Source organism: Rhamphochromis sp. 'chilingali' (genome assembly GCF_963969265.1).
Source record: "Rhamphochromis sp. 'chilingali' genome assembly, chromosome: 14".
In the NCBI taxonomy this organism is placed as follows: Eukaryota; Metazoa; Chordata; class Actinopteri; order Cichliformes; family Cichlidae; genus Rhamphochromis; species Rhamphochromis sp. 'chilingali'.
Window position 1 is genome coordinate 1510102 of NC_137941.1, and position 24422 is coordinate 1534523.

The 24422-nt window shown below is 42.8% G+C and overlaps 1 protein-coding gene across 4 annotated transcripts in view; it reads right to left on the reverse strand.

The window, feature by feature from the left end:
• Positions 1–424: 424 nt before the first annotated feature.
• The window catches only part of lrp1bb (low density lipoprotein receptor-related protein 1Bb), a 276774-nt gene continuing 252776 nt past the window's right edge, over positions 425–24422 (reverse strand). For all 4 annotated transcript variants that reach the window (XM_080902756.1, XM_080902757.1, XM_080902755.1 and 1 more), the window contains 13 exons: positions 23323–23439; positions 22883–23056; positions 18022–18147; positions 17657–17821; positions 10019–10180; positions 9312–9486; positions 8909–9013; positions 6532–6645; positions 4894–4970; positions 4282–4372; positions 3864–4014; positions 2233–2307; positions 425–1557 (listed from right to left, as the gene is read on the reverse strand). In XM_080902756.1, the coding sequence (XP_080758882.1) occupies positions 1417–1557; positions 2233–2307; positions 3864–4014; positions 4282–4372; positions 4894–4970; positions 6532–6645; positions 8909–9013; positions 9312–9486; positions 10019–10180; positions 17657–17821; positions 18022–18147; positions 22883–23056; positions 23323–23439 (1673 nt within the window). In that variant the 3' untranslated portion in view covers positions 425–1416. The remainder of the gene's footprint in view (positions 1558–2232; positions 2308–3863; positions 4015–4281; positions 4373–4893; positions 4971–6531; positions 6646–8908; positions 9014–9311; positions 9487–10018; positions 10181–17656; positions 17822–18021; positions 18148–22882; positions 23057–23322; positions 23440–24422) is intronic.

Here is a 24422-nt window from a genome sequence, read left to right on the forward strand (position 1 = left end):
AACGCGGTGAGCTGGGCGTGCTGGCAGATCCCGCCGATGGCACAGCAGATGGAGAAAGGGCAGGAGTGCCGCTGCCTCCTCTGGTTGCTATGGTGGAGACAGAGCCGCTGTAAGTAAAGTGAAAGGAGACTGAATTATCCTTCAGCAGGTGGCATCGACACCGCGTCCCCACATCCAGGTAATGAATAGCGCCGGCCTTCCTGTACTCACAGGCAGGGCAATAATCTCCCATCAGCCTCCTTCCTCTGCGCAGCAGGTAAAAGACCTCACGCTGCTGATTGACTTGTCGGGTCAGCAGTCATGTGTAACAACTGACAGTTTGATCATTGGTTGAACAATAGAAGTGCACACGTACTATCATCGACATCGTATAACAATCATTTTGGAGGATCAAGAGAAAGACACGAAGTGGAAATAAGCCCCCTTTATTCAATATCGATTTACATTTTATATAAAAATTACTTACATTTAATACATTTCTTCAAAATACAAGCAGCCAAACAACATACAAATCAAATACAAAATTATAAAATTTCTTATATTTATCATCTTCCTTTTCTGAAGTAACAGACGTGTTTTATAATAACTCTTAGTAACTGTTTTTGTAGCTGTGGTAAATCTTTCTTCTCTCCATCTTTAATCCATTTGTTGATATATGAGACCTAGAAAAATATGATATTCTGTCTTTTCAGCGTACAGTACGGGATCCGGGAATCTGATCGGAAAACATTCAGGGTGGGCTTCGATATCTCTCAGATACGTTTGTACGTCATATTACTGCTGAAACAGGCGACTGAAGATTGGAATCCGTGGAAATGAGAAAGACGGGAGATAATGTCTGAGAAACGACTGTGTTGATGTTATTGTGTCCAGTGGGACTGCCGGAGCAGAGCTGTCAGGTGCAGCGATGCAAATAAAAGGAATCAAGCTTGTCGTTTGTGAAGCTCTCCGGTCCATATGTCACATGAAATAACAAAAACAGAAAAACCCACGCTACTCTTCTCTACTATACATACTTTTTTTTCCAGATAAAATGAGCCGGCCCTTCCCCTCATCATCTCCACAAAGCCAAACTGTTTCCCTCTAGAACTACAAACAGGTATGGGTACAAATTCTAGCACTGCATTTAAGGTTTCAACTGTGCACAAGTGTGGCTTCAGGTGTTAATAAAGTTTTTGCAAATCAGCAGCTTTACTTCAGTGTCATACAGTATACTGACAGCGCTGTGTAACGGATCTCTGACAAACAGAAAGCAAACCCTAAGTGGAAAATTAAAGTCTTCAGCACAGCGACGAGGACATTATGCTGATGCTAAACCAGTAAAACCTAAGAGCCTCATAGGAAATAGAAAAATCTTGTTTCCTCCTTCATATTATACACGGTGGTAAAAAAAGAAGTACAAAGTGTAAAGTTAGGCTATGCGGCGGTTTCATGAATTGTCCCCTCGAGTTTCTTTGGGAGTAGCTCTCTCCTCTCATCGATACTGATGACTGGCTTCCGGCAGTTTTGCCCGTCGATGTAGATCTTTGCATACACTGGATTGGAGTAGTTCATGGGCTAAACAGGCAGGGGAAGAGATGCCAAGTACAAATGTTAATTTATGATATTTTACAACAGTAGGAGTCTCGAGGTTGCATTTTAATAGATGTTGTGGAATCAAGAAAGTCTTCGTGTCAGATTCACCTCATACAAACTATCACTTACATCGGCTTTAATGAAACCTGGGCTAATTTAAATTCATGTACAACTTCCTCTGTCTTGTTGGCTGAGTTCTGATCCAATTTGAATCCATTTCGATGGATCTGCGCTCTGTTAGCAGATTGTTTAACCGATGTTCCATCACAGGAGGTTTGCTGGAAACAGATGGCGGCTGCATCTCAACCAAAAAAGTTTGCAAACTTTCCACGGTCCCACAGATATTAGCAAAATGAGCAACAGAACTGAACTTGGTGCCAATTGTCGTGCGAAACATTTGTTAATAAAAAGTTGATTATTGGAACTTTAAGGAAAGTTTGGTGGTTTTTGGACAGGATGTCACAAAATGATAAAGGGAGCAAGTATATACCAGATGTCAACATTAGCATGATTTTAATTTTACACAGTTTTTAAAATAGCAGAATGTAACTCAAATATAACCACACAAAACACACAAAGCTTCCTCACAGTGAATTTATGTAAAAATGGATATTTTTTCTTCTTCTTCAGAGTAAAAATAAAATGTGTAACACTCACCTGTCCAGGGATTACCTCCTTGGGCACAGAATTCATGCCCAAGGTGTGAGGGTCGCTGGATTTTACACACCAGCCCTGCAACAAAACAAGCACCGTGCCATATAAATACAGATGAACTCTCACAGTCCAAATACGGGTTTTAAAACTGCGCTGGAAAAACAAACTAGCAAGTACCACGAGAGCTGGACGTATGGAGGCTGGTTTAGAGTCACACCAGCATGTCTCGGTTAAAAACACAGACTGGACTCACAATAGCAGATGTCAAAGTTGGCAGCTTAAGAAGCAACAGCATTAGGCTTGAACTTGCAGCAGGTGAGCTACATAACTGCATCTGTGAAGGTGTTAGGATTCATTTGATATGCTGGGAGTTCGTGTGGGGTGGAGAGAATAAATCACCACACAGACAGACGTCCTCCAGGTTCGTGGCATCTGTATATTTTTGTGCCCAGGCCAGAGAGATTGTAAAATCTCTGCAAAGCGTCATGTAATTCCACCGGATGCATCTCAATTCTAAATATCACATCCCAGCAGCTGCCGGGCCAGATGCAGAGAACACAGCACTGAGTTATTTTCCAATCTGAAAGACACATTTGAGCTGTTGTCCTTTCTCTACCCTTCAATTAAAGACGACATAGCTGCAGCATCAAGGCTAATAATTAGTGTGATAAGGACTGGCATCAATCAAGGTCTAAACAGATTTTCTCATGGCTTTTAAAACTCTGCAGTATTAACAATGATGTGGTAGTAAGGGATGTACACATATGGCAAATTAAAACAACATTATGCAGATATTTTACAATAAAATAGCCAAGAAACAGTCACTAGTTTGTTACACAAACTGTTTCTGTCTGTCTGTTCTCGCTCTTTGCAACTTCACTTCAAAGTGCACAATGCTTCACGACACACTAATAACTCCTAGTTTTCAGCTGGCTATAAAAAAGCTGGCTCAGTGTTGTCACTGCAGACATCGAGGTAGAGCTCAGAGGACCTTGAAGTTGTTGATGAAGAGTCGCTGAGTAGGAGGCTGGACAGTAAGACCAGTTTCATATCAGAAGACTCCTGGTCGACCTTCTTACAGCTGGGCCACATGTGTTTCATAGACAATCTATGTAACTGTATATAAAAATAATATAGTGATGACCATTAAGATTTCTCCTCTAAGTATCCTGATAAAAAGGAGCCAGCATCTGCTGTACTGTCAATTCAACTTATAGGAGATCAAATGGTACAAATTTGTTAAGGTTGTAAAAACTTTATTTAGTTGGAAAACACGTGCAGTAAGTTTTATATGTGCAAAAATGATTAAGCTTTCAGTATTTAATGCAGCAGAGACCTGCAGACGCTGCCCAACAAGAGTTACATTGAATCAAATATGAGATGAAAACTGAAAATGAATCACTTTAATGAGTTTGTAGCTAAATGTAATTACACTGACGTTTGTATGTGAGAACATACGAACAGATTCAGCTGCATGTTTAAGCCCCACTCAAAGTTCCTCAGTAACTTTTACTCCACACGTTTGACTTGGCAACAATCTGGTTTCAGCTCGAAGTCAAACACTGAATTCCATCCTATTAAAACAGGAATGACGTGTTGTTGAGCACACGTGACACACACACACACACACCCACCTTATGAGGGTCAAGTGTGAAGTTTGGGCGCAGCAGGCTGCCTGCATCAGCGTGGTTGTCGTGGTCCACTTCATACATGTTGTATGACGGGTTCCCAATTTCCACGTTTATCCCTCCGTTGGTCATGGGCTGCCTCTGCACACGTTTGCCCCTGAGCCGTGCAGAGCACATCATCATTAACGCGACACACAACATGCTGTTAGTGTGCTGCTGCACGATGCTACTTGGAGCATATCACTTTGTTAGATAGCCATGAACGATGGATTATTACCACAGGCTCAGCGTTCAGATCTACTGAAAGCAAACTTTTCACTCATAAAGCAAAAGCATCCATTCATCTTCAAAGCTCTGCGATGCTGGAGCTCTCACGTTACTGCTTAGAAGCTTCTTTTTCTTACATATTTCTTTATCGACGTACCTTTGCCTCCGGCGGCAGATATAAACACCTGCTACGACCATCACAATCAGGATGACCAGCAGGACCAGAGGCACAATGATAGCGATGCTTCCTGGGGAACAGAGAGAGGACGTGATGAGCGACCAGCAAAGGGGCTGAGATGAGTTCACGCAGTGACCGCGGCGTGAACAGAGCCACTTTAAATAACAGCGTTTTCACTTCACAGGGCTTCGCTGTTTGCACATTTCACTCCATTTACATACGTCCAGCACAGACAGGCTGCACATTTAGAAATGTAAGACATTTTACACTGACGTGCACGACTTCAGAAGATATATTTTTTAAATCTTAAATTGAAGTTGACGACAGAGGAGTCATATTACTGAACCCTGACGGGCTGGCGACTACAGCCCCTCTAATTCAAACAAGGAAACCCCGCTGAGCAGAGCCCTTTGTGCTCAAATGATGCAAAGCGCAGAGGTTGGTAGGAGTTCGGTAGTTCGATGCCAATCTGTTGATGTTCAGATGTACGAGTTATCGTTCCACTGAAATGCAATAAGGTCAGTGAACCAGTGACACATGCAGGTATTTACACAGGACATGTTAAGGCTTCTTGACATTCCCAGGCCTCACCTCCGCTCATGTTGTCTGATCTGCTGCTTTTAGGGGCGGGTCTCTCACACTGTGTTCCTGCCCAATTGGCTGAACATCTGAAGGAGGTCAAAAGAGAATATAAATAAACTATCATTAGCATACTGTGGCTGCAGAGAGGCTGCTGAGAAAACAACTTTGCAAAATGATCTACGACATGATGTGACTGTGGCTTACACATACGGCACACGGCTTTGATTCAACACAAACAAAACACCACCTGGAGAGAGAGCACTAAGCAGATACATGTTGTGTCCGTAAAGAGCTTAATGTGAACTGACGTGTTGAATATTCAGTGTATTAACAAAAAACAGGAAAGATCAAAGGATGACAACAAGTCGTCATCTCATGTGTGTTCCAATGGGATCCGATGGGCGTGATGCATGACCCTTGTTAGAGGAGGTGACGTCCAATTTAGCTGACGCTAAAGCATGTAAAGCATGAGTGATCTGGTGGGGGCGGCAGGGTGATGATAGGATGAAACTATCCTGAATAACATGCACTTGCAGAATCAGAACATCGGGCTTTGACAACAACTTTATTAGGACATCGGGCGTAACCTGGGTCTTCATTTTCCCGCCTTTGAGAAGCAAAAACCAGGATGGAACGGAGTCCCTTCAACAAAGAAACCCGGCTAAGCTGTAAAAGTTAAAGGCCTTAAATATGAACACCGATTAAAGATGACACGTTCTGCTGAGTAAATTATGTGCAATGACCGGTCAGGACGTATTTAGCCATCATGCACAGGCTGCAAATGCACTGATGCCCACATCACACACACAGTGTTATGCTGTAATCTTCCCGTGGTTCATGTGTGCATGAGATGGGTGGCAGTAAGAGGCAACAAACGCTATGCAGCAGCCGGTGATGTAATAAGTGCCCCTATATACAACGTAGTGGTGCTAATATACATTAGCAACATCTTTATCTACCAGGAAAGACTGCTGGTGCTGCTGCTGTCTCTGTCACTTATCATGGAAATAAGAACCATATTTGGCTTTAAGCAGCAGAAGCATAAATAGCATCCTGTACTGTTGCCGCTTAGCTTGGCCCACCAGAAACAGAGCTACAGCTAGCTGTGTCCTAAAGTAACTAAATGAGCACAGCAGCATGTTTCAAATAAAAACTATTTCCTGTTTTAAAGTCGTTTAAATACCAAAGGTTAAAATGAAATACTGTCACATGTAACTACTTTCTACAAAACTCTGTTTTTGAAGCTTAGAACAGAAACAAGCTCGCGTCTCTAAACGCCATCAGCGCTGTAATCAGTGTTCGACCTCGCCACGTATTTTCTTTCTTACTGCAGCGAACATATTCAACACGTGTTGGTGCTAATGATGCTAATAATAGTCAGTCATGTTGTTTCCATACAGAAATAAATATAAGCCAACATATTCTAATAAAACAACATTATAGTATCTGTGTGATTCCACCATCTACGCTGAGTCATTGCTATATCCAGTACTTATTACATGACAAGCTGCTACAAGGAGGCACCATCACAGAGAGGCCTATGTGCTGGACTGAGGCTGAAATGAAGCCAAATGGAGTGGGGGTGGGTTGTGTACAAAAGGAGGTGAGTGGGCGCTGAATACAGCTGGAGAGGTGAGAGGGACCTACTTGCAGCGTGGTTTGTTAAGAGCTGTTAATGTGCACATCCCCTCATTCTGACAGAAGTAATCGCAGGGGTTGGCCAGCTCATCACAACGTTGGTTCTTGAACCCTGACGTGCAGCTGCAAAACATGTGTTTGGAGTGACAAAAGGGCCCAAGAACTGTTCAACTGTCGGCTGCCTCATGAGTGGCGACAGAACGCTAAACCCTGTTAGCAGCTTAAGTCATAAGATGCAACAAGACAGTGTGACGTCTGCAAATTAGCAAAACAGATCAACAAACGTCCCTGCTCAGCACGTGAGGGGGACGCATGTGGGGCCTGCTGCAGATTACGAAAACTGTTAAACAAGAACTTTGGGCCCCAACATGATGGTTGCTTGCATCCACATAAATGCATCTAATAAGCAAAAACCAGAAAATACATTTAGTTTGATTAAACAATAGAAATGACAGCTTACAGGGGAAATAATGATTTGATTCTCTGTTGAATTTGTGAACATGAAAAATCTCTCAGACTGAAAATTAACCTGAAACACAAAAAAGCAAATTATATAAAAGCGCTAAATGAATTTGCACGTCACTGAGTGAAACACGTATCTGATCCACTGGCTCTCACAGACTGGCTGTGTGATCGTGTGCCATAATCAATCTATCAATCAATCAATCAATCAATCGAGTGTTCTGGTCCAACCTCTGCACCACCAGGTGAGACCAAAGAGTGTCAAAGGTCGACAGACTGCAGACCTGCACGAGGCTGGAACAGGATACCATCAGCGAGAAGCTTGGTGAGAAGGTGACAACGGAAAGAGAAGAAAAATAAATTTGTCCTCAGTCTGGAGCTCCATGTGGGAGCTTGCATCATGGGATGAGGACGATCACCAAGGTGCTGGATCAGCCCACAGCTCCACGGCACAGGCCCGTCTTCACTTTGTGAACTCGTAAATGAGTCAGAGAAGGCTCCGGAAGTGCTGTGGTCAGATGAAACCAGAACTGGCAACAGCTCAGCCACTGTGTTTGCAGAGGTGGAAACGTTATGTTTTTCTGACAGGATGACTTTGCCTCACTGAGTGGGCCAGTGGACAGGCCCACGCACCGTAACATCTCAGACTCCTTCCCTCGGCCAGGACACTGACAACTGGTCATGGACGAGTTTCCAGCATGAAACTGACTCGTGTCATGCAGGAAGGACCAAGTCAAATATTTATTTCCATCACTGACATGCAAATTCTTTTATACCTTTTATGTAATGTGTGTGTTTTTCTGGATTTTTTGTTTGATAAAAACTTACAAATTTAGGGATCAAATAATTGTTTCCCCGCTGCACAGCTGACTGATGGATATTTCTAACTGTAGATGCTAAAGTAACTTAGCTTTTGTGCAGAAAAGGAAAAGAGCAACAACATAAAGTCATACAGTACAGAGCTGCTTAACAGGAATGCTTGAACTTTGTTAGACAGCAGTGAAATGTTGAGGTATTCTCTTCGTATATTTGAGGTTTTTAAAGCAAGAATGATTGCAGCCGTAGCAGCTTCTTTAGGTAGGCTTGATGAAATATACATTTACTCAGAGTATTAAGGTCAAACATTATGATTTCTTGACGCCGACATATCCATCATCTCACATAATCTCTCATCTTGCAGCAATGATAAACCGCATTATCAGGATCTGTTAACCTCATCGAATAAGATGGAATCATTTGCATAGAAATTGATTCTATTCCCTGGAATCTGTGAGCGGCGCCTGCAAATTTCAATTTAACTACAGTGGACAATGGGCATTTAAAAAAAATGGAGAGTTGGCCTTTGAAATGGATTTCCAATTTCCTCCTTGGACAGATTTTTAACACAGCACTGCGAGTGATTATAGCGGAGGAGGTATTCATTTACAGGGAGCCCTCTGAGTAGCCTTTCACGGCGATTTCTTCACGTGTGCCAGTCAAGCTTTTGTCTCGTGCAATTTTTCGAGCTTCGTGGCGGCTGAAGTACTGAGCAAACTTCTAAACCCTCTGACTGAAGAGAGCCACAGAGGCCTGACATCAGCTCTCAGCTGCAAGGAGGAAAAGTGTGATATGTTGAGAATAGCTGGCTTTGAAGGAGTCTGAAACCATCTTTATCTTCCTAAAACCTTAAGCCACAGCGAGGTGTCACACAGCACAGGATGCTGTATGGCACTCGGCCCCCTGCTGTTTCATGGCCTCCACATAGTGACATCAAACCTTCAACTTAAGGATTTCTTTCCAAAGGAAGACATCTATCTCACGCGGCGACTTTCAGTTTTTAAAGCCGGGCACAGAGCCGACGGCTGAATCGAAACAGTGATGTGAGTGTGAATAACAGTGGAGAACACTGAGTTTTCCTTACTTTCACCATTAGGCAGGGACTTACTGACAGAAAGGCAGGTTGGTGTCAGGGTCCAGGTGGCAGGTACCTCCATTGTAGCAATATCCGTCACACAGCTGACAGCTCGGTGCTATTCTGCCATTTGTGCAGCTAGAGGGTGAAGAAATAATGGATCCTAGTTACAACCAGAAAACTAAGAAGCAGAGAGTTCAGCCAGTTTCAAATTCACTGACATGACCAAACCTAAAACGCTACAGGGTACGTGGCCTTAAATTATTGATTTAATTAAATCAATTCTTCCCGCCGGCAGCCTGTGGGTGAAGCGACTGAGCCCTGAATGAACATTATACTGTTTAACTCGTGTTTTCCCATGAATAAAAATCAACTATGAAGCCTCACAGCCAAAGAGATGATGGACAAGAGTGGCGAGTAAATACGGAGCGCTCACTTGCAAACCACTTCTCCCGTCTCCTCGTTAATGAGGCAAGGAGCTCCGTGGCATCGGAGACACTTGTCCACCTCGCACTTGTTCCCTTCAAACCTGGCGGGACACACACACTCCACGTAGCCGCTGCTGGATAAAGTGCAGGCCTTGGAGTTCACGCAGTAGTGATGACAAATGTCTGTTTTAGGTTTGCAGAGATAAACAGAGAGAGAGGATAATGTAGAAACACAGTCTAAGCTGATCTGATTACAACAGTACATGGTTTTAATGGGACTTAATTATCCACATCAAATGATATCTTAGCCACAGATGAAAACGTATCACCCTTTGGGCAAGCAACAGTGGGAAAAACTAATGATGTGCAGATGAAATTGTTTCCCCGCAACACATTATGTCAAAGCGCAGCAAAAGAAAATGCATTATCGCCCCGGTGCAGAAACACCCAAAGGTTGTTTGATGGTAGAATTTTGATTTTTGTTTATCTGCAAATTGAAGCAAATGTGGTGTTTTTGGAAAGAAGAGACTTTGAGGGGATTGCTTTTGTCTCTCGCTCAGAGTGGGAACTCTCAAACGCTTTGTTCTGTGGATTTTATGTGACATAACTGAATTCAAATCAATGATTTTCTTTTGATTAGGTGCTACTGGCAGCCACAGGCAGCCAGGGGAACATCAATGACTGTTTGTGTTTGTTTGCTGCCAACAGGACTCACGATAAAGACAGCGGTCCCCGGTATACTCGGCCATGCAGCGGCACACCGGCTGGTTCCCCTGAGTGACGTCGCACGTCCCCCCATTTAAACAGTAATTGTCACAAATCCTTTTCTCACAAAAAGGCCCTGAGAATCCGACAGGACAGCGGCACGTGGGCTTTCCTGAAAAGAAATATGAGCATAAAAGATTATTAGAGCACGGAAAGGTGGAAATCGGCAACGAACTGATGAATTCATCCGTCTCAGAACTGCTTTAGTTTGTTCCACAGAGCCAAAACTGCTGTGCACAAACATGACGCGTCCACGCGCTCCAAACTGCCTCGTGGCTGTAAACACACCTGAAAACACACCTACACAGATGCACTTCATATTTACATGGATATATAGGGCTGTGCAAAAGTCTTGAGCCTCACCTAATTTCTTTATAGAGAAAGAAATTATTCTTTTTTAACTTTTTCAAGTCATCTTGAGCAATAATTTCACACATCACATCACTGTAGCTGATGATTTTCAAAGGTTTATTTTCTTCGGTTTATTTGCTGAGCTGAAGATAAAGACGATAAATAACTGAACCCTGTGAGACCCAACACATCACGAAATAGCCAGAAAATTCAGATTTTTTGGAACTGAGATGTTTATGAACCTTTATAACAAAATCCCCTTTTTTTGCTGTATCATCTTGTTTTTGATATCTTTTTATTATATATTTATTATATATTTTTGTTTCGCATTTAATACATTGGGTGTTTTTGCCCATAACACTTTGAGCCGGACAACATAGCACGGGCACTTTGTTACCAGCAGCTTTTAAACATTTAATTTGTTCAGAGCGGCTGTCAGCTATTCTTAATGAAGGGAAACAGGCAGAAAAATCTGAGGTACGGCAACAGAAGTAAGAACTGGACTGAATACTAACGGCAGCAGGTCAAAATTTGAATGGAGTGAAAGAAGCCTGGAGAACGATTCCTGCAGGCTACACGTAGACATTACGAGAAAGCAGGCTGCTGGGTGGAGACAACCTGTATGCTGTTAAGGCCTCGGGCCATTTTCTGGGTCACTTCTGTTGGTCTTACATCCTGTCTTCTATCTACTGTCCTAATGCAATAAAGTCTAAAAAGCCCCAAAACAGATATAACAGAAAACACAAGAAAACAAATATCGACTTTCAAGCTTGTTAAAATCGTACAAACTCTATTTCTGCCTCATATGCTGTATTTCCATGCATGTAGGGATGGCCATCGAGAACAGGTTTTTCTAGTGAAACGGCTCGCAGTAGTAGAGTAGAGCCTGTTTGCCTATTGATTCTCCGTATCGATTCCAGTTGGTGAGTCGGAGCAGGAAACAGTGGTGGAGCCTGCAGTGTGGATATAAACATTACTTTTATTTTTATTACACAGAGAGGCGAGAACACGATGGTGAAGTGCAAACTGCATCCAGGACAGAAACAACCACAGCATGCTGCTAACACAACTAGCACCTGCACAGACAGCATGCTAATGCTAAGCTAGGAGTGACTGCTGACCCCAGACCAGCAGCCACAGTTACAAAGATTGTATAAATGCCTCGGTGTGAAACTTTGTTACAATCCTCACACGTGGGTAAAAGAAAAAGCACAGACTGAAACGATCTTCACACAGACCGTACAGAAACGCGTGCTGCACCTTCTGATTATTTTTACAATTAGAGACGTGTGAGTGTTGAGAATTGCCTCCTTGTGCGGGTGATCTGAAACAGTAACCTTCCAATCATGCTCGCCGTTTGTATAACGGACAAGCGAGAGCAGGAAACAAGTTCAAGAAAAGGTAACAATTGAACACTACTTACACAGCACACAACCAAGTTGCCATGGATACAGGTCTCGCCATGTAGGTCACACTACACCACTTGGTAATTTCACACTCTACAGTTCTGTGCCTGGAATAATCTGACTGAAACGTCCAAAGGAAATCAATCTCTCCATTCGGATCTGATAACTCAATAACTGATGGGTTAAATCTTTCTGAGAAGGCCAAACGTCACAGCGATGAACTCAGCTGTTCTCTTCATCTCTGGAAAACTAAAACATTAGTTCAGGTTTTCACAAATACTGATGCCAACTGGTTTTGGATGTGTCAGCAAGCTGTAAGTTTTACAGACTTCTTATGTTTCTTGAATATTGAATATTATCTTATTATGGGATGCACAAATCAAACTGTTTCAGTGCTGTTATTTAGTAATACTAGCAAAAACCTTATGAAAGACATCACTAAAATGTTACAGGAACACAGAAAGTGAATAATACTCTTCTTGCCTATTCTTCTTATTATAAATGGCCAATGCAACTGTTACCATAGGAACATGGTAGTGTAAACACTGAAATGAGCTCAAACTTCCTGGTTCACCTTTTGCAATCGTGTCACTGCTATGCAGATGACACCCAGCTCTATCTGTCCATGAAGCCAGATAACACACACCAATGAGTTAAACTGCAGGAATGTCTTAAAGACATAAAGACCTGGATGGCTGCTAACTTTCTGCTTCTTAATTCAGATCAAACTGAGGTTATTGTACTCGGCCCTGAAAATCTTAGAAATATGGTATCTAACCAGATTCTTACTCTGGATGGCATTACCTTGGCCTCCAGTAACACTGTGAGGAACCTTGGAGTCATTTTTGACCAGGACATGTCCTTCAACGCACATATTAAACAAATATGTAAGACTGCGTTCTTCCATTTGTGCAACATCTCTAAAATTAGAAATATCCTGTCTCAGAGTGACGCTGAAAAACTAGTTCATGCATTTATTACTTCCAGGCTGGACGACTGTAATTCATTATTATCAGGATGTCCTAAAAACTCCCTGAAAAGCCTTCAGCTGATCCAAAATGCTGCAGCAAGAGTCCTGACAGGGACTAGAAAGAGAGCAGATTTCTCCTGTTTTGGCTTCCTGTTAAATCCAGAATTCAAAATCCTGCTCCTCACATACAAGGTCTTAAATAATCAGGCCCCATCTTATCTCAATGACCTTGTAGTACCATATCACCCTATTAGAGCACTTCGCTCTCGCTCTGCAGGCCTACTTGTTGTTCCTAGAGTATTTAAAAGTAGAATGGGAGGCAGAGCCTTCAGTTTTCAGGCCCCTCTTCTGTGGAACCAGCTTCCAGTTTGGATTCAGGAGACCTGCCCGCCCCTCCCTCAGCCTGGTCCTGATGGAGGTCTTTTCCTGTTAAAAAGGAGTTTTTCCTTCTTGTTCATATGGAGTCGTTTGATGGTTGGTGTTTTCTCTGTTTTTTGTAGCACTTTGAGCTGACGGCCGTTGTGATTCGGTGCTACATAAATAAAACTGAATTGAATAGACGTCAACATTTATCTGCTGCACCAAGCATTTTAGACACTGACCATCTCAGGCCTGACTACAAACTGTGAATTCTGGGTAATTTAAGATCATTTACAAAATGAAATAAATCCCTATTTATGGGATATTTCTTATTACTGTTACAAGTGTAATAAAAATACAAACAAAGGAGAATCATTGAAAAGAATACACTAAGCTGCAAACCTGCATCAGTGCTTTGATGCTGTGGTTTCTAGTTTCGGCGTTGCCTGCTTGTCCTAATCATTCACTCAGCTACAGGATGATTTCACTGGAAAAACAAAAACAGCTGATGATATCACTGACGTCCATACTGAGAGGGGATTTTCTTCTTACTGTTGTTTCATAACAATGCCTGCAAATCATAATTTATGACATTTTGTTGTGTCCCATTAGTCAAATTAGGTGTCACTGACTGTTCTCATAGCGACACCAGCCTGATCGTGTCTTCACACCAAATATCAAGTTTTGGTTTGCCAGAGATGCAGACTGATGCTAATTTGTGCAGAGCAACGCAAACAGAGGCAAGTGTATCTGCACGAGTTCACCTCATTGGGCTGCAGACACCTGCGAGTTCTCCTGATAGGCTGACAATCAGAAATGAGGAACATCTTTACTGTCACGTTCTCTAAGGAGCTGCACCCACAAGAAGTGCTTTCAAACAGTGGACGAACTCTGGAGGAATTCCTGGTACATTAGTAAAAACAATGAGGACACTTTATTCACATGCTGATTACAAACGTACAGAAAAAATTAATGTTTAACAGAACCAAAAGAAAAAAATCAGGAAACAACAAAAAGCAGTAAATAAATGCCAAACGCTACAAAAAGGTTGAAGCACAGACACCAGAAACACAGGAAGTCACAAAGGAAACAAAGAGCAAACCAGCGGATCAGACAGAGTTAATTATTTCAACATTATGTGCAGTCTTAGTACTGCTGCTTATTTCTCAGTTTATGGCTGCAGATTACAGCTGTGAAGCCCTAAACTGGCTCTACTTAAAGATCAGAAGTTACTGTCACACGGCCTAATAAAGAAGACGTGGAAACACTTTGTGTTGTCAGCAGATCAAAGTGTAATTAACTGTATTGATTGAACAGGTATTCTTGTGTTTTTGTTCCAGCATCCAAACGAGCACAAACACAGACTCAGCAGCTTCCTCCTACACTTCAAATTAAGAGCAAAAACATTCATACAGTTTTTTCTTCACCCAAAGAAAACATCATAACATTAGTAACTTTACAGCTGGCTTTCATTTGTGACGAGGGTAACGAGCTGCATCTATAACCTGCCTCCACCAGCACACGTCTGTGTTGCACTTCCAATATGCTGCAAAGTTGTGACCATGTTGGTTGAGCCACGTCAAAATTAGAGCCGTGTTTGTGGCACAGAAACTCAACCTTTGCACCCCTCAAACACATCATCAAGTTGGCCGATGACACGACTGTGGTGGGTCCCATCTGCAAGAACGACGAGTGAGCATACAGAGAGGAGGTGCAGCAGCTAATGGACAGAGTCAACAACCCGTCTCTGAATGTGGACAAAACAAAGGATTCAGAAGAGCATAGAGGGATCACTGTCCACTAACCCTAACACTTAACATCGATGGATCCTCTGTGGAGGTCGTTAAAAGCACCAAATTCCTTGGTGTTCACCTGGCAGAGAACCTCTCCTGGTCCCTCAACACCAGCTCCATAACTAAGAAGGCCCAGCAGAGTCTCTACTTCCTGTGGAAGCTGAGGACAGCCCATCTCCCTCCATCCATCGTCACCACCTTCTACAGAGGGGCTCGAGAGCATCCTGAGCAGCTGCATCACTGTCTGGTTGCTAACTGCACTGTATCATATCGCAGTACAGCAGCTGAGAAGATCACTGGAGCCTCTCTTCCCTCCATCACAGACACCTATCACACCTGCTCCATCCGCAAAGCCACCAGCATCGTGGAGGACCCCACACTCCCCTCACCCAGCTGCCTTCTGGAAAAAAGTACTGGAGCATCCAGGCCCTCACTGCCCGACCCAGGAACAGCTTCTTCCACCAAACCGTATGTCACACACACACACACACACACACACACACACACACACACACACACACACACACACACACACACACACACACACACACACACTGTTGTATCTGTATTGTTCTGTTCTGCTCGGTGTTTCACTGCTTTTCATTCGTGTTTTGCAGTTTTTGCACACTTGCACTTCATGCAGTCCTGTGTTGACTGTCTGTTATACGTCATATGTAGCACCAGGGTGCTTCACTGTGCGCTGTGCCACTGCACATGGTGGAAATGACAATAATGAGGATTAATTGGTGGTTAGAAACAGAAGGGGAACACAGCACAGCTGAAAGCACTCAAGACTATAAGACAGAGAGGGGATATAACCTGAAACAAGAAACAGGAGAAACCCAACTATCCAAGTAAAACAGGAAACAGAAACTCTGCCTTAAAAACACACTAGAGTGAAGACTGGAGGGCACAGGGACAGAAAGGAGGTCAAAGGTTATCAATCCTACTCAAAGACTTTATCTGCAGCAGCACCAACATGACACAAAATCTAGCTGCTTGCTGACGATAACATGTTTTCCTGTAAACAAACAGGTTACAGTTTGTTGTCCAGAACTAGGAGCGTGCAGCCGCATGAACAGATGGAAAAAGGCCCCAGAACTCAAAAGAGATTGTTTACAATTCTATGCAGTAAATTTCTATCAACAGCTTGAGAAAAATATGCAAAATGTTTCAGTCAGAGAACCTGAGCCGCGCTTTCTGAACTGCAGATTCGAGTCATCTTCACGTCGTAGCAATTATCCAAACTACATCCTTTAACTGCAGCCGTGTCCCTACTTTCCTGCTAATGGGCGGGAACACGAATCATTGAGTTGACATCACTTTAAAGAAAACACTTTACACTTTGGATGTTTGGCTTCAGGGAGTTTTGGATAACGAGAGCAGGCGAGAATCATAAAGGAAAGATCTGCCTGAAACCAACCGGCCTGACGGGGAGGAAATAAATGCAGCGGACAGTAACTGTGCTGGATCATACACAACCAGCTGGGCAGACAAAAAGTCTTGTACAAGTTACACAAATGTGTTTAGACAACTGTGATCCACAACTGTTATGATATATTTACTTTGTTTTGTTTGACACAGTATGAAGTTCTTTACTTTCATGTCACAGAGACACAGGTTTGTTTCAAACATGCTGCTGCCAAACCTTCCATTAAGATCCTGGTAAACCAGTCGAATCTGAAGGCAGAAATTCAAAGACACCTTCTTGTGTTTTTAAGGATGAGACTGGGAACGAATCCAGCCTCCAAACTGACCGAGTTTCCCTTTTTATCACCAAAGGAGATCCTGTTGGACAATAATCCATCCCTCTTTTTCCATTTAGAGCGATGCTTGCATGAGACGTGTGGTCAATGCAGTAAAACAGCACACAGTTAAATACAGCACACGTTTCCTCTGCCCACTAAAAAAGGAAAATCTCTTCACTATGTAAGCAGCATGAACGGGTCCGATCATCAATATTAACCATGAAAGACCCAAAACAATGTAACATTCACTACTTCATCTCTGTTAAAGTTTTAATGAGCAGCAGTTATTTTACCATCTGCTGAAGTCACATTAAGCTGTAAGAAAACAACAAAAATACTGTTTTTGTAAACAAACATTTATTTCCTGTTAGATTATTAAATCCATGTAATTAATAAATATTTAATGAATTTAAACCACTTGAATAAATATCTGCAATGAGAAATCACGCCACACCTTTGTCACAGCTTTCTTTCTACATTAGGCCAATAAACATGTTTCATTTTTTATCTGTATCTTTTTTTAAAAGCAACTTAACTACTATGATGTGGGCGTGATATACAAAGGCTTTTAAATCCAGGAAAGCTTATTTAACAGGTCTGTACGTCCTGCTTCAGTTTCACTGCTGACATCTCAGGAGAGCTCCTCAAAGGAGACCTTCACATGAAGGCTGGAGGCTCCTTTCAGAGCCGCATCAATGATAAAACTGCTCAACTGGCTTTTGCAATGCAGCCGAATCTGACCTGAAGAGAGGAAGCTGCATCGCTTTAAATGAAGACAAATGTGTCTGCGTGCCATCAAGCAGGGGTTTAAATCAAAACTGGTAAACAAAGAACATAAAGAATCCTGCAGCATAAACGTTCATATGAATTATTCTCCGTGCAGCGACTCAGAAACACGTCAAACATGTGAATCGTCCAAAGGAATCATGCAGTAAAGAGTTTTTGAAAGCACAGACGTACCCAGCGGCGAGCCCATGCAGGTGCCTCCGTTTAGGCAGTAGTCTGTGCAGTGGTTGACCTCACAACGCTCCCCTGAAAAGTCAGGCCAGCAGTAGCACCTCCAGTCTCCTTTCTCATTGGCTAAGCAGCGGCCTCCATTCTCACAGGGGGGGTGGCACAGTTCACCTTCACAGCGGCAAAGTTTGTATCACTTACTGCAGCGCCATGTGCACAGTCACGTGATATTTAACAGTGTTATGGAGCTAATGTGAGACAGCAACACGCACAGAATGCAGTTATCACCAGCGTGTTCACTAAACACATCGTGACGCTTCAGAAAGCTGCTCACTGTTATATATTCAAAGTCAATATTACTGTTAAGATACCTGAGACGTTGACATCATTGCAGGTGCCGTTCACCAGCACCTTCCCCTCTGGACAGGTGCACCTGGCACCAGTCGGGTTGAGCAAGCACATGAAATCACAGGACATTCTGGAGCATGGATTGGGTCCTGTGGAGAAACAACGGAGGAGATCATCTGTGATGCTGAACAAGAACAACTTCTCTTTCTGTGAAACATGCGGTTGTTCTTTTTTAATAGAGCTATTGAAGTGCTGTAGGCTTTAGAGGCACAGCACATGAATCATTTACACATGCATCTTCACATTGAATAATCAAAAGCTGAGAAATAACTGTATAACTGATGTGTCACCTTTAGAAGGGCTGCTTTTAGCAGAGAGGACGACATGTTCATGTTGTGAATCAAACTGCTTTAACTGAAACAGGCAAACACAACTCAACATAATGTTTGAATCAAGCTGCTGTCAGAGGTTCACATCCACTCATCGTGAGCATGAATGTCCTCTACATGCACCCTCATTAAAACTGGGTTTGCGCCACTCTTCTTCACAGTTCGTTTGAATTGGTTGGTTTTTTGGGTCGGACCTGGTGTTCACCCTGCTTCATCCCAAAACCAGCTCTGATCAGTGTCCTGTTCAGGTTTCAGCCGTCTCGCTGTCAGTCTGAGGGAAGCCCTTCAGGTTTTTTTATTGTCATATTCACAGAAACGTGAATGAAATTCTTCTTTTGGTGCCAAACAGAAAGATGCATGTATAAAACTAATAACTATAATAAATGATCATTTAAAAACAACAGAAACAATTATAAAGAACTACAGTTAGTACAATAAAGGAAATACAATATAAATCGAAGATAGAAATAAAATAAGAAGAATCTGAGCTGCAGGGCAAATGTACATATTTATCCAATCTATGCTACGTCAGCGTGTAGGCGGGGTCTTTGATGGAGGCAGCTGTGGACTGATGGTAGATCCTCTGCAGAGAGGGTGCTGGAGTCCTAATGATGTTTTTGGCAGTCTTCAGCACTCTGTGCAGGTGCAGCGGTGTTACTGCACCACACGGTGATGCAGCTGGTCAGGATGGCCTCAATCATGCAGCTGTAGAAGCTCCTCAGTCTGCTCCATAAATGCAGCCGCTGATGGCCCCTCGAAACCCGCTGTGTGGTGTTAAATGCTCCTCCCTGCTCAGGTAGGTGGAGAGCCCATGTTTGTAGTAATGTTAGCTGAAGTTACCAATCCTGGCAGACCGGGGCGCAGTTTGTAGACAGAAGACGGAAGCATCGGAGACACAGAGAGGTCACCCAGGGATGTGACCTGGTCCTGCTGACTCACGAGGGCTGATCTTCCTCGGTGCTCCCAATAACTTACTTATATGCAACTGTTTGAACTGACGATCATGGAAATGTCTCCAAGAGACTTTCTCATTTTGTGTGAATCTAAAACTGTCCTTCATGCTGTTCTGTCAAACAAATCCTGCTGCACACCGAGCAGAACGAACCCTGAGATCCATTTACTGGTTTAAGAGAGTTTATTTATATATTCAGTTTAAAGGATGACGATAAAAGAGAGAAATCAAAATCTCTGCCATCTCTTACATATCGAGCCTTTGTGTCTTAGCTACTTGCAAGCTAAGCACATGTTGTGCCCTCAGACTCCACAGTGTACACTAATGAGTCTGTAGGGAGGAACAGCTGTCGTTTAAGTGAAAACCTGACCGAGGCTGAGCTCTCTCACGCTTTCTCATCATTAACACCAGAGATGGAACCAATAACTGCCATGCTTTATCACCTGGAGGAAGTGAGAGGACGGACGTGGCTGTATTGATCAGAACAGTGCGACCGCTCTTGCTCTTGACGAAGGCGGTCACACTTTCCTCCTCCTCCTCCTCTCCCTGAGCTTCCCTGCTTAGCCTCTTGTGTCCTTGTCTAGTCTCGTGTTTTTTGTATTACTTTCCCTGAACACTCTCTCACAGTCTGTTCTCTAAAACCTAAAAGAGGAATTATGGATTTGATCAACTGCTCCCTAAATGCAATCGACACCCCTTTCTCAACGAGAAGTCTGGGCTCGGGTGAGCCTGAGTGCTGAAGATATCTACCTATGAACCATGGTAACAGGGTTCTGATCGGAGCTGGCTTGGCCCTGACTTATCGAAGAATTAAGGAAGCGGAACCGGCTGTTCAAACCCCCACAAGGCTGCCCGCTGGGATTGAAACGATGGGAGAGGCGTGAGTTTCTCAAAAAAAATTGGATCACATCTTGGGGAAGCACACTGTGGTCGTGAGTTCTCAGAAATCGGCTCCTTGAGCACAAGAAATGAGCGCAAGTATGGAGAAGCTCGCGGCTCTCCAACGGGAGATTGAGAGACCAGTGTTGGACTGTAGAACTGCTTTGAAATTCATATGAGCTGTTCGCTTTTTACCATCACATGAAGTGATGGTAAAAAGCACCATCACTTCATGCGGACACCCTCTCGGCGCCAGCTGCAGTCGCAAGGCTGGAGCTGAACAACAACACCCTGATAACGACTGTGTTGAGTCTGTTCTTCCCATCCATGCAAGGCCACCTGGGTTGGCTGGCAGACTGTTTACTTAGCCTGGCAGGGCGAAGGACACTGTCTCAGCTGAACTATGGACACACACACACACACACACACACACACACACACACACACACACACACTGATATGCACACACTCATCCCCCCTCCCTTTCCAAACGCCTTCGATGCTTGTTGCCTCCTGGGAACACGGTGGGTCTGAGCCCGCGCTGGATGGTAGCGCTGGGCAGGATGGCTGCTGTGTTTGCTTCGGATGACTCCTCACCCCCCACCCGACCCTGTGGCTGGTCACGTGCTCCATAATGTTGTGCTGTGGACATTTATGTGCTTTTCTGTGCAGAGGAGTTTTTTTGTTTCCTGTTCTCATGCTGTCCTCCCAGGAGCCCAGCATGAGCAGAGGTCTCTTTTTTTCCTCTTGTACTTTCCCATTGTAGTGTATATTTCAGTGTTTTTCTGTAACGCTACCGATTTCCGACCTGTATCCCCATGTGATTGGGGGGAAGGGGGGGTATGTGTCCTATTTCACTGCAGGGCAACCTGCACGTGGCGAATAAAGCCTTGATTGATTGAACAGGTTAGTGGTTTATGTTGCACACGTGAAACACGCAGCTAAATATCATTTATATCTATAAAGCATCGTTTCACAATATTAGTCCAGTTGTTTCGTTAAAATATGTAGAATTAAACTTTTTATCAAAAACCTAATTGTTCACTAATCATAAATTTATCTTAATCCACAGTCCTGCATACTGCATGACTCCAGTTTTCATCATCATCATGGTTTATTTATATAGCACTTTAAAAACACACAAGGCCGACCAAAGTGCTGAACAATAGAAACATAATAGATACCATAAGAATAATAAATACGATAAAATAATAAACATAGCGAAAACAATAAAATATAAGTAAATACAAGTCAGTCAACCACTGAGTGAAAGCCAGTGAATAAAAATGTGTTTTCAATCTGGATTTAAAAACCAGCACTGATGTCGATCGCCTAATGTGAAGAGGAAGATTATTGCAAAGCTCAGGAGCCACGATAGAGAACGCTCGGTCTCCTCAGTGATTTGGGGACTGAGAGCAACAGCTGACCGGAGCGAACGAGTGGGGACGAAGAGCTTCAGCAGATCAGACAGATACGCAGGTGTTATTTAAAGAAACCAATAAAAGAAATGAATCATAAATTCAATTGGTTTTGTTTGTTTGTGGCAAACTGCATTACATCCTAATATGTCAAATAACATTAATAATAAAACTGATACCAGATAAATAAAATGGATTGATCGAATTTTAATGAAATAATGACTTTTTCACTGTTGAGCGTCGCTCAGCTGCTCACAGTGAATAATATCATTTATAGTTTGCTCTATAAAACAGCTCCACATGTTTCACTCGGCACAGTTTTTAAAACGATCTCTCAGGTTTGCTGAATATTCGTCTTTAGCTTATTTGTCAGACGTGCAGCAGGTGGATGAATTTCTGAGCTGATGTCTCTTCACCACATTCATGTTACTTTTCCAGGGTCAACGTGTCGCCGTGAACAGACCAACGTTAGCCAAATGGGACATTTAAAAGTTGTCAGCCAGATGTTAAAGTAAACAAGCAACAAAGCATCCAGAGAGAGATTTTATCTGATAGTTTCATGAAACAGCACAAATAGAGAAACGTGTTTCTATTTGTTGTACACACACATTTCTAACCTTATATTTAATGTTTGATGACTCTCAGAGTTCCCTGAGGGAGGCTGGTTCCTCTAAAGTCTGTGTGATGGTCAAATTTAGGATAGTGCCTGGAGCCCTCTTATAGCTGTGTGGAGATGCAGAGGGAACTGGAACTGTACGTTGTTGTCACATTGTTTATATAATGTGGTCTGGACATCAGCGGCCCTTCGACATCCACACATCCATCACTGAAACCTTAAAGTTTTATTAAAACTCCTCCCGTACTGGTTGGAACAGCTGGACCTCACCTCTCACACACACACACAATAAATGATTGTTGTTATGTTTATCATAAACCTAAATATCGTGCTACTGCTGTCAGTCCAGTATGTGTGGTTGGTTACCAACTGCTGATGGTTGCATTTATTATTCGCCTCGTCTGCTGCTCTAGTCGTTCATTCAGAAATATGATCGGTGGCTGTTTGTGTGTGTTTGTGTTTATAAGAAGTCTTTAGAACATCAAAGGAACAAATAATAACAATAGAACTGAATTACAAACACAATTACCAAGTAAATAAGTAATCAAACTTCAACTGACTGAACAGCGTTTCCTCTTCTGCTCTAAAGGGACATTTTACAGATAAACAGTGAACATCAGGGCAGCTTACCGTCCTGCTGTTTGTAACGGTGGGAGATGAAAACATTAGTGGGCTTCTCCACCCCCAAACTGAGAAACTCCACAGCCTGTTTCCCATACTTGTGAATCTTGAAGACCTCGTGTTTTAACCCAGTTCCATAAATGTAGTCCTCAAATATATCGATTCTGTACGGCTGGGAGATTCCTAAACATCCAGCAGAGAAAAGAGAGCAGATAAAATCAGGTTTCTGCAGCTTTGGGATTATAAAGTTTATATCCTGAGGTGCCCAGACGAAGGACGACTGTGTTGTGTAAGAGGATTGGTGCTAACAGACACTGTTTAGAACCTTAACCTTGTGCCACATAAAAGCAATGTTAATCTGGCAATTATTTGATAAATAAAGTTGAGAAAAACAAAGAGAAGCATGAAACGAATTTGTGTAGATGAAAAAGTTTTCCATTTGTGTTTACCGTGTCTGTCGCTGATTGTCACCAGAGGGTCCGAGCCATCCAATCTCATGCTCCCTATCTGCGAGAGCTCAGGATCAGCCCAGTAAATACGCTGGTTGAAATAATCAATGGCCAGCCCTGTGGGAGGATGAAGGTAAGAGATTCATTTACCTGACAAATTACACAGAGATCACTGTGGAGTCCCTCAGAGGAGGAGACCTTAAGGTCAGGACGGTTCCAGCACCAACGTTTCTCCGTCCGGTTGTTTCTATTCAACAGCTTGTGTTTAAAATCCTGAGAAAGGACGGCGCCTTTTGATCACGATGAGCTTTTTTACAATTCTACTGTTTCCCAGAAGTCTGACCGTATAATTGAGCACCAGGCTGCAGCATTTAAATAGCTGATGATGAATTCCTCTTTGTGTGACCAAGACAGATCATAGCATCCTTGAATTTAAGGAGGCCAAAGCAGCTCTTCAAAACTAGATCAGCACTAAGTGCTTCCCTACAGGCGTACAACACATCCCGAGCAGCTGTACGCTGCTGCGTGTGCGCTGATTTGGATGGAGATATATATATATATATATATATATATATATTAGGGGTGCAACGATATTCGTATCGATATTGAACCGTTCGATACAGTGCTTTCGGTTCGGTACGCATATGTATCGAACAATACAATTTTTTTCAATTTTTTTTTTCTTTCAATTTTTCAATTTGTTTTTTTTTTTTTTTGTGTCCCGTTTGGATCTATAGCCATCAGAATTGTTGTCTTGAGGCCAAGAAAGATGCCAAGAGGATTTATTTTAAGTGGATCATCATATTGGTCCATTTGATTGACCTTTATTATAATTATGAATTTATTTTATTTTCAGTTGCAAACGGGACAGACATGACTGTGGGATAGGACAGGGGGAAAGAATGAAAGAAAGAGAGGGAGAGAAAGAAAGAAAACCAAAGGGGAGAAAAAAAAAAGAACAATACAAAATTTGTAATTTATTTTATCAACTTTCCTTCTGACGATGCTGTCTGTGTTGAGCGCTCAGTGAATCTGCATTTGACTACTCCGCCTAGGCTCGAGAGTGCAGCCTAGGCGGAGTAGTCGAACGCAGATTCACT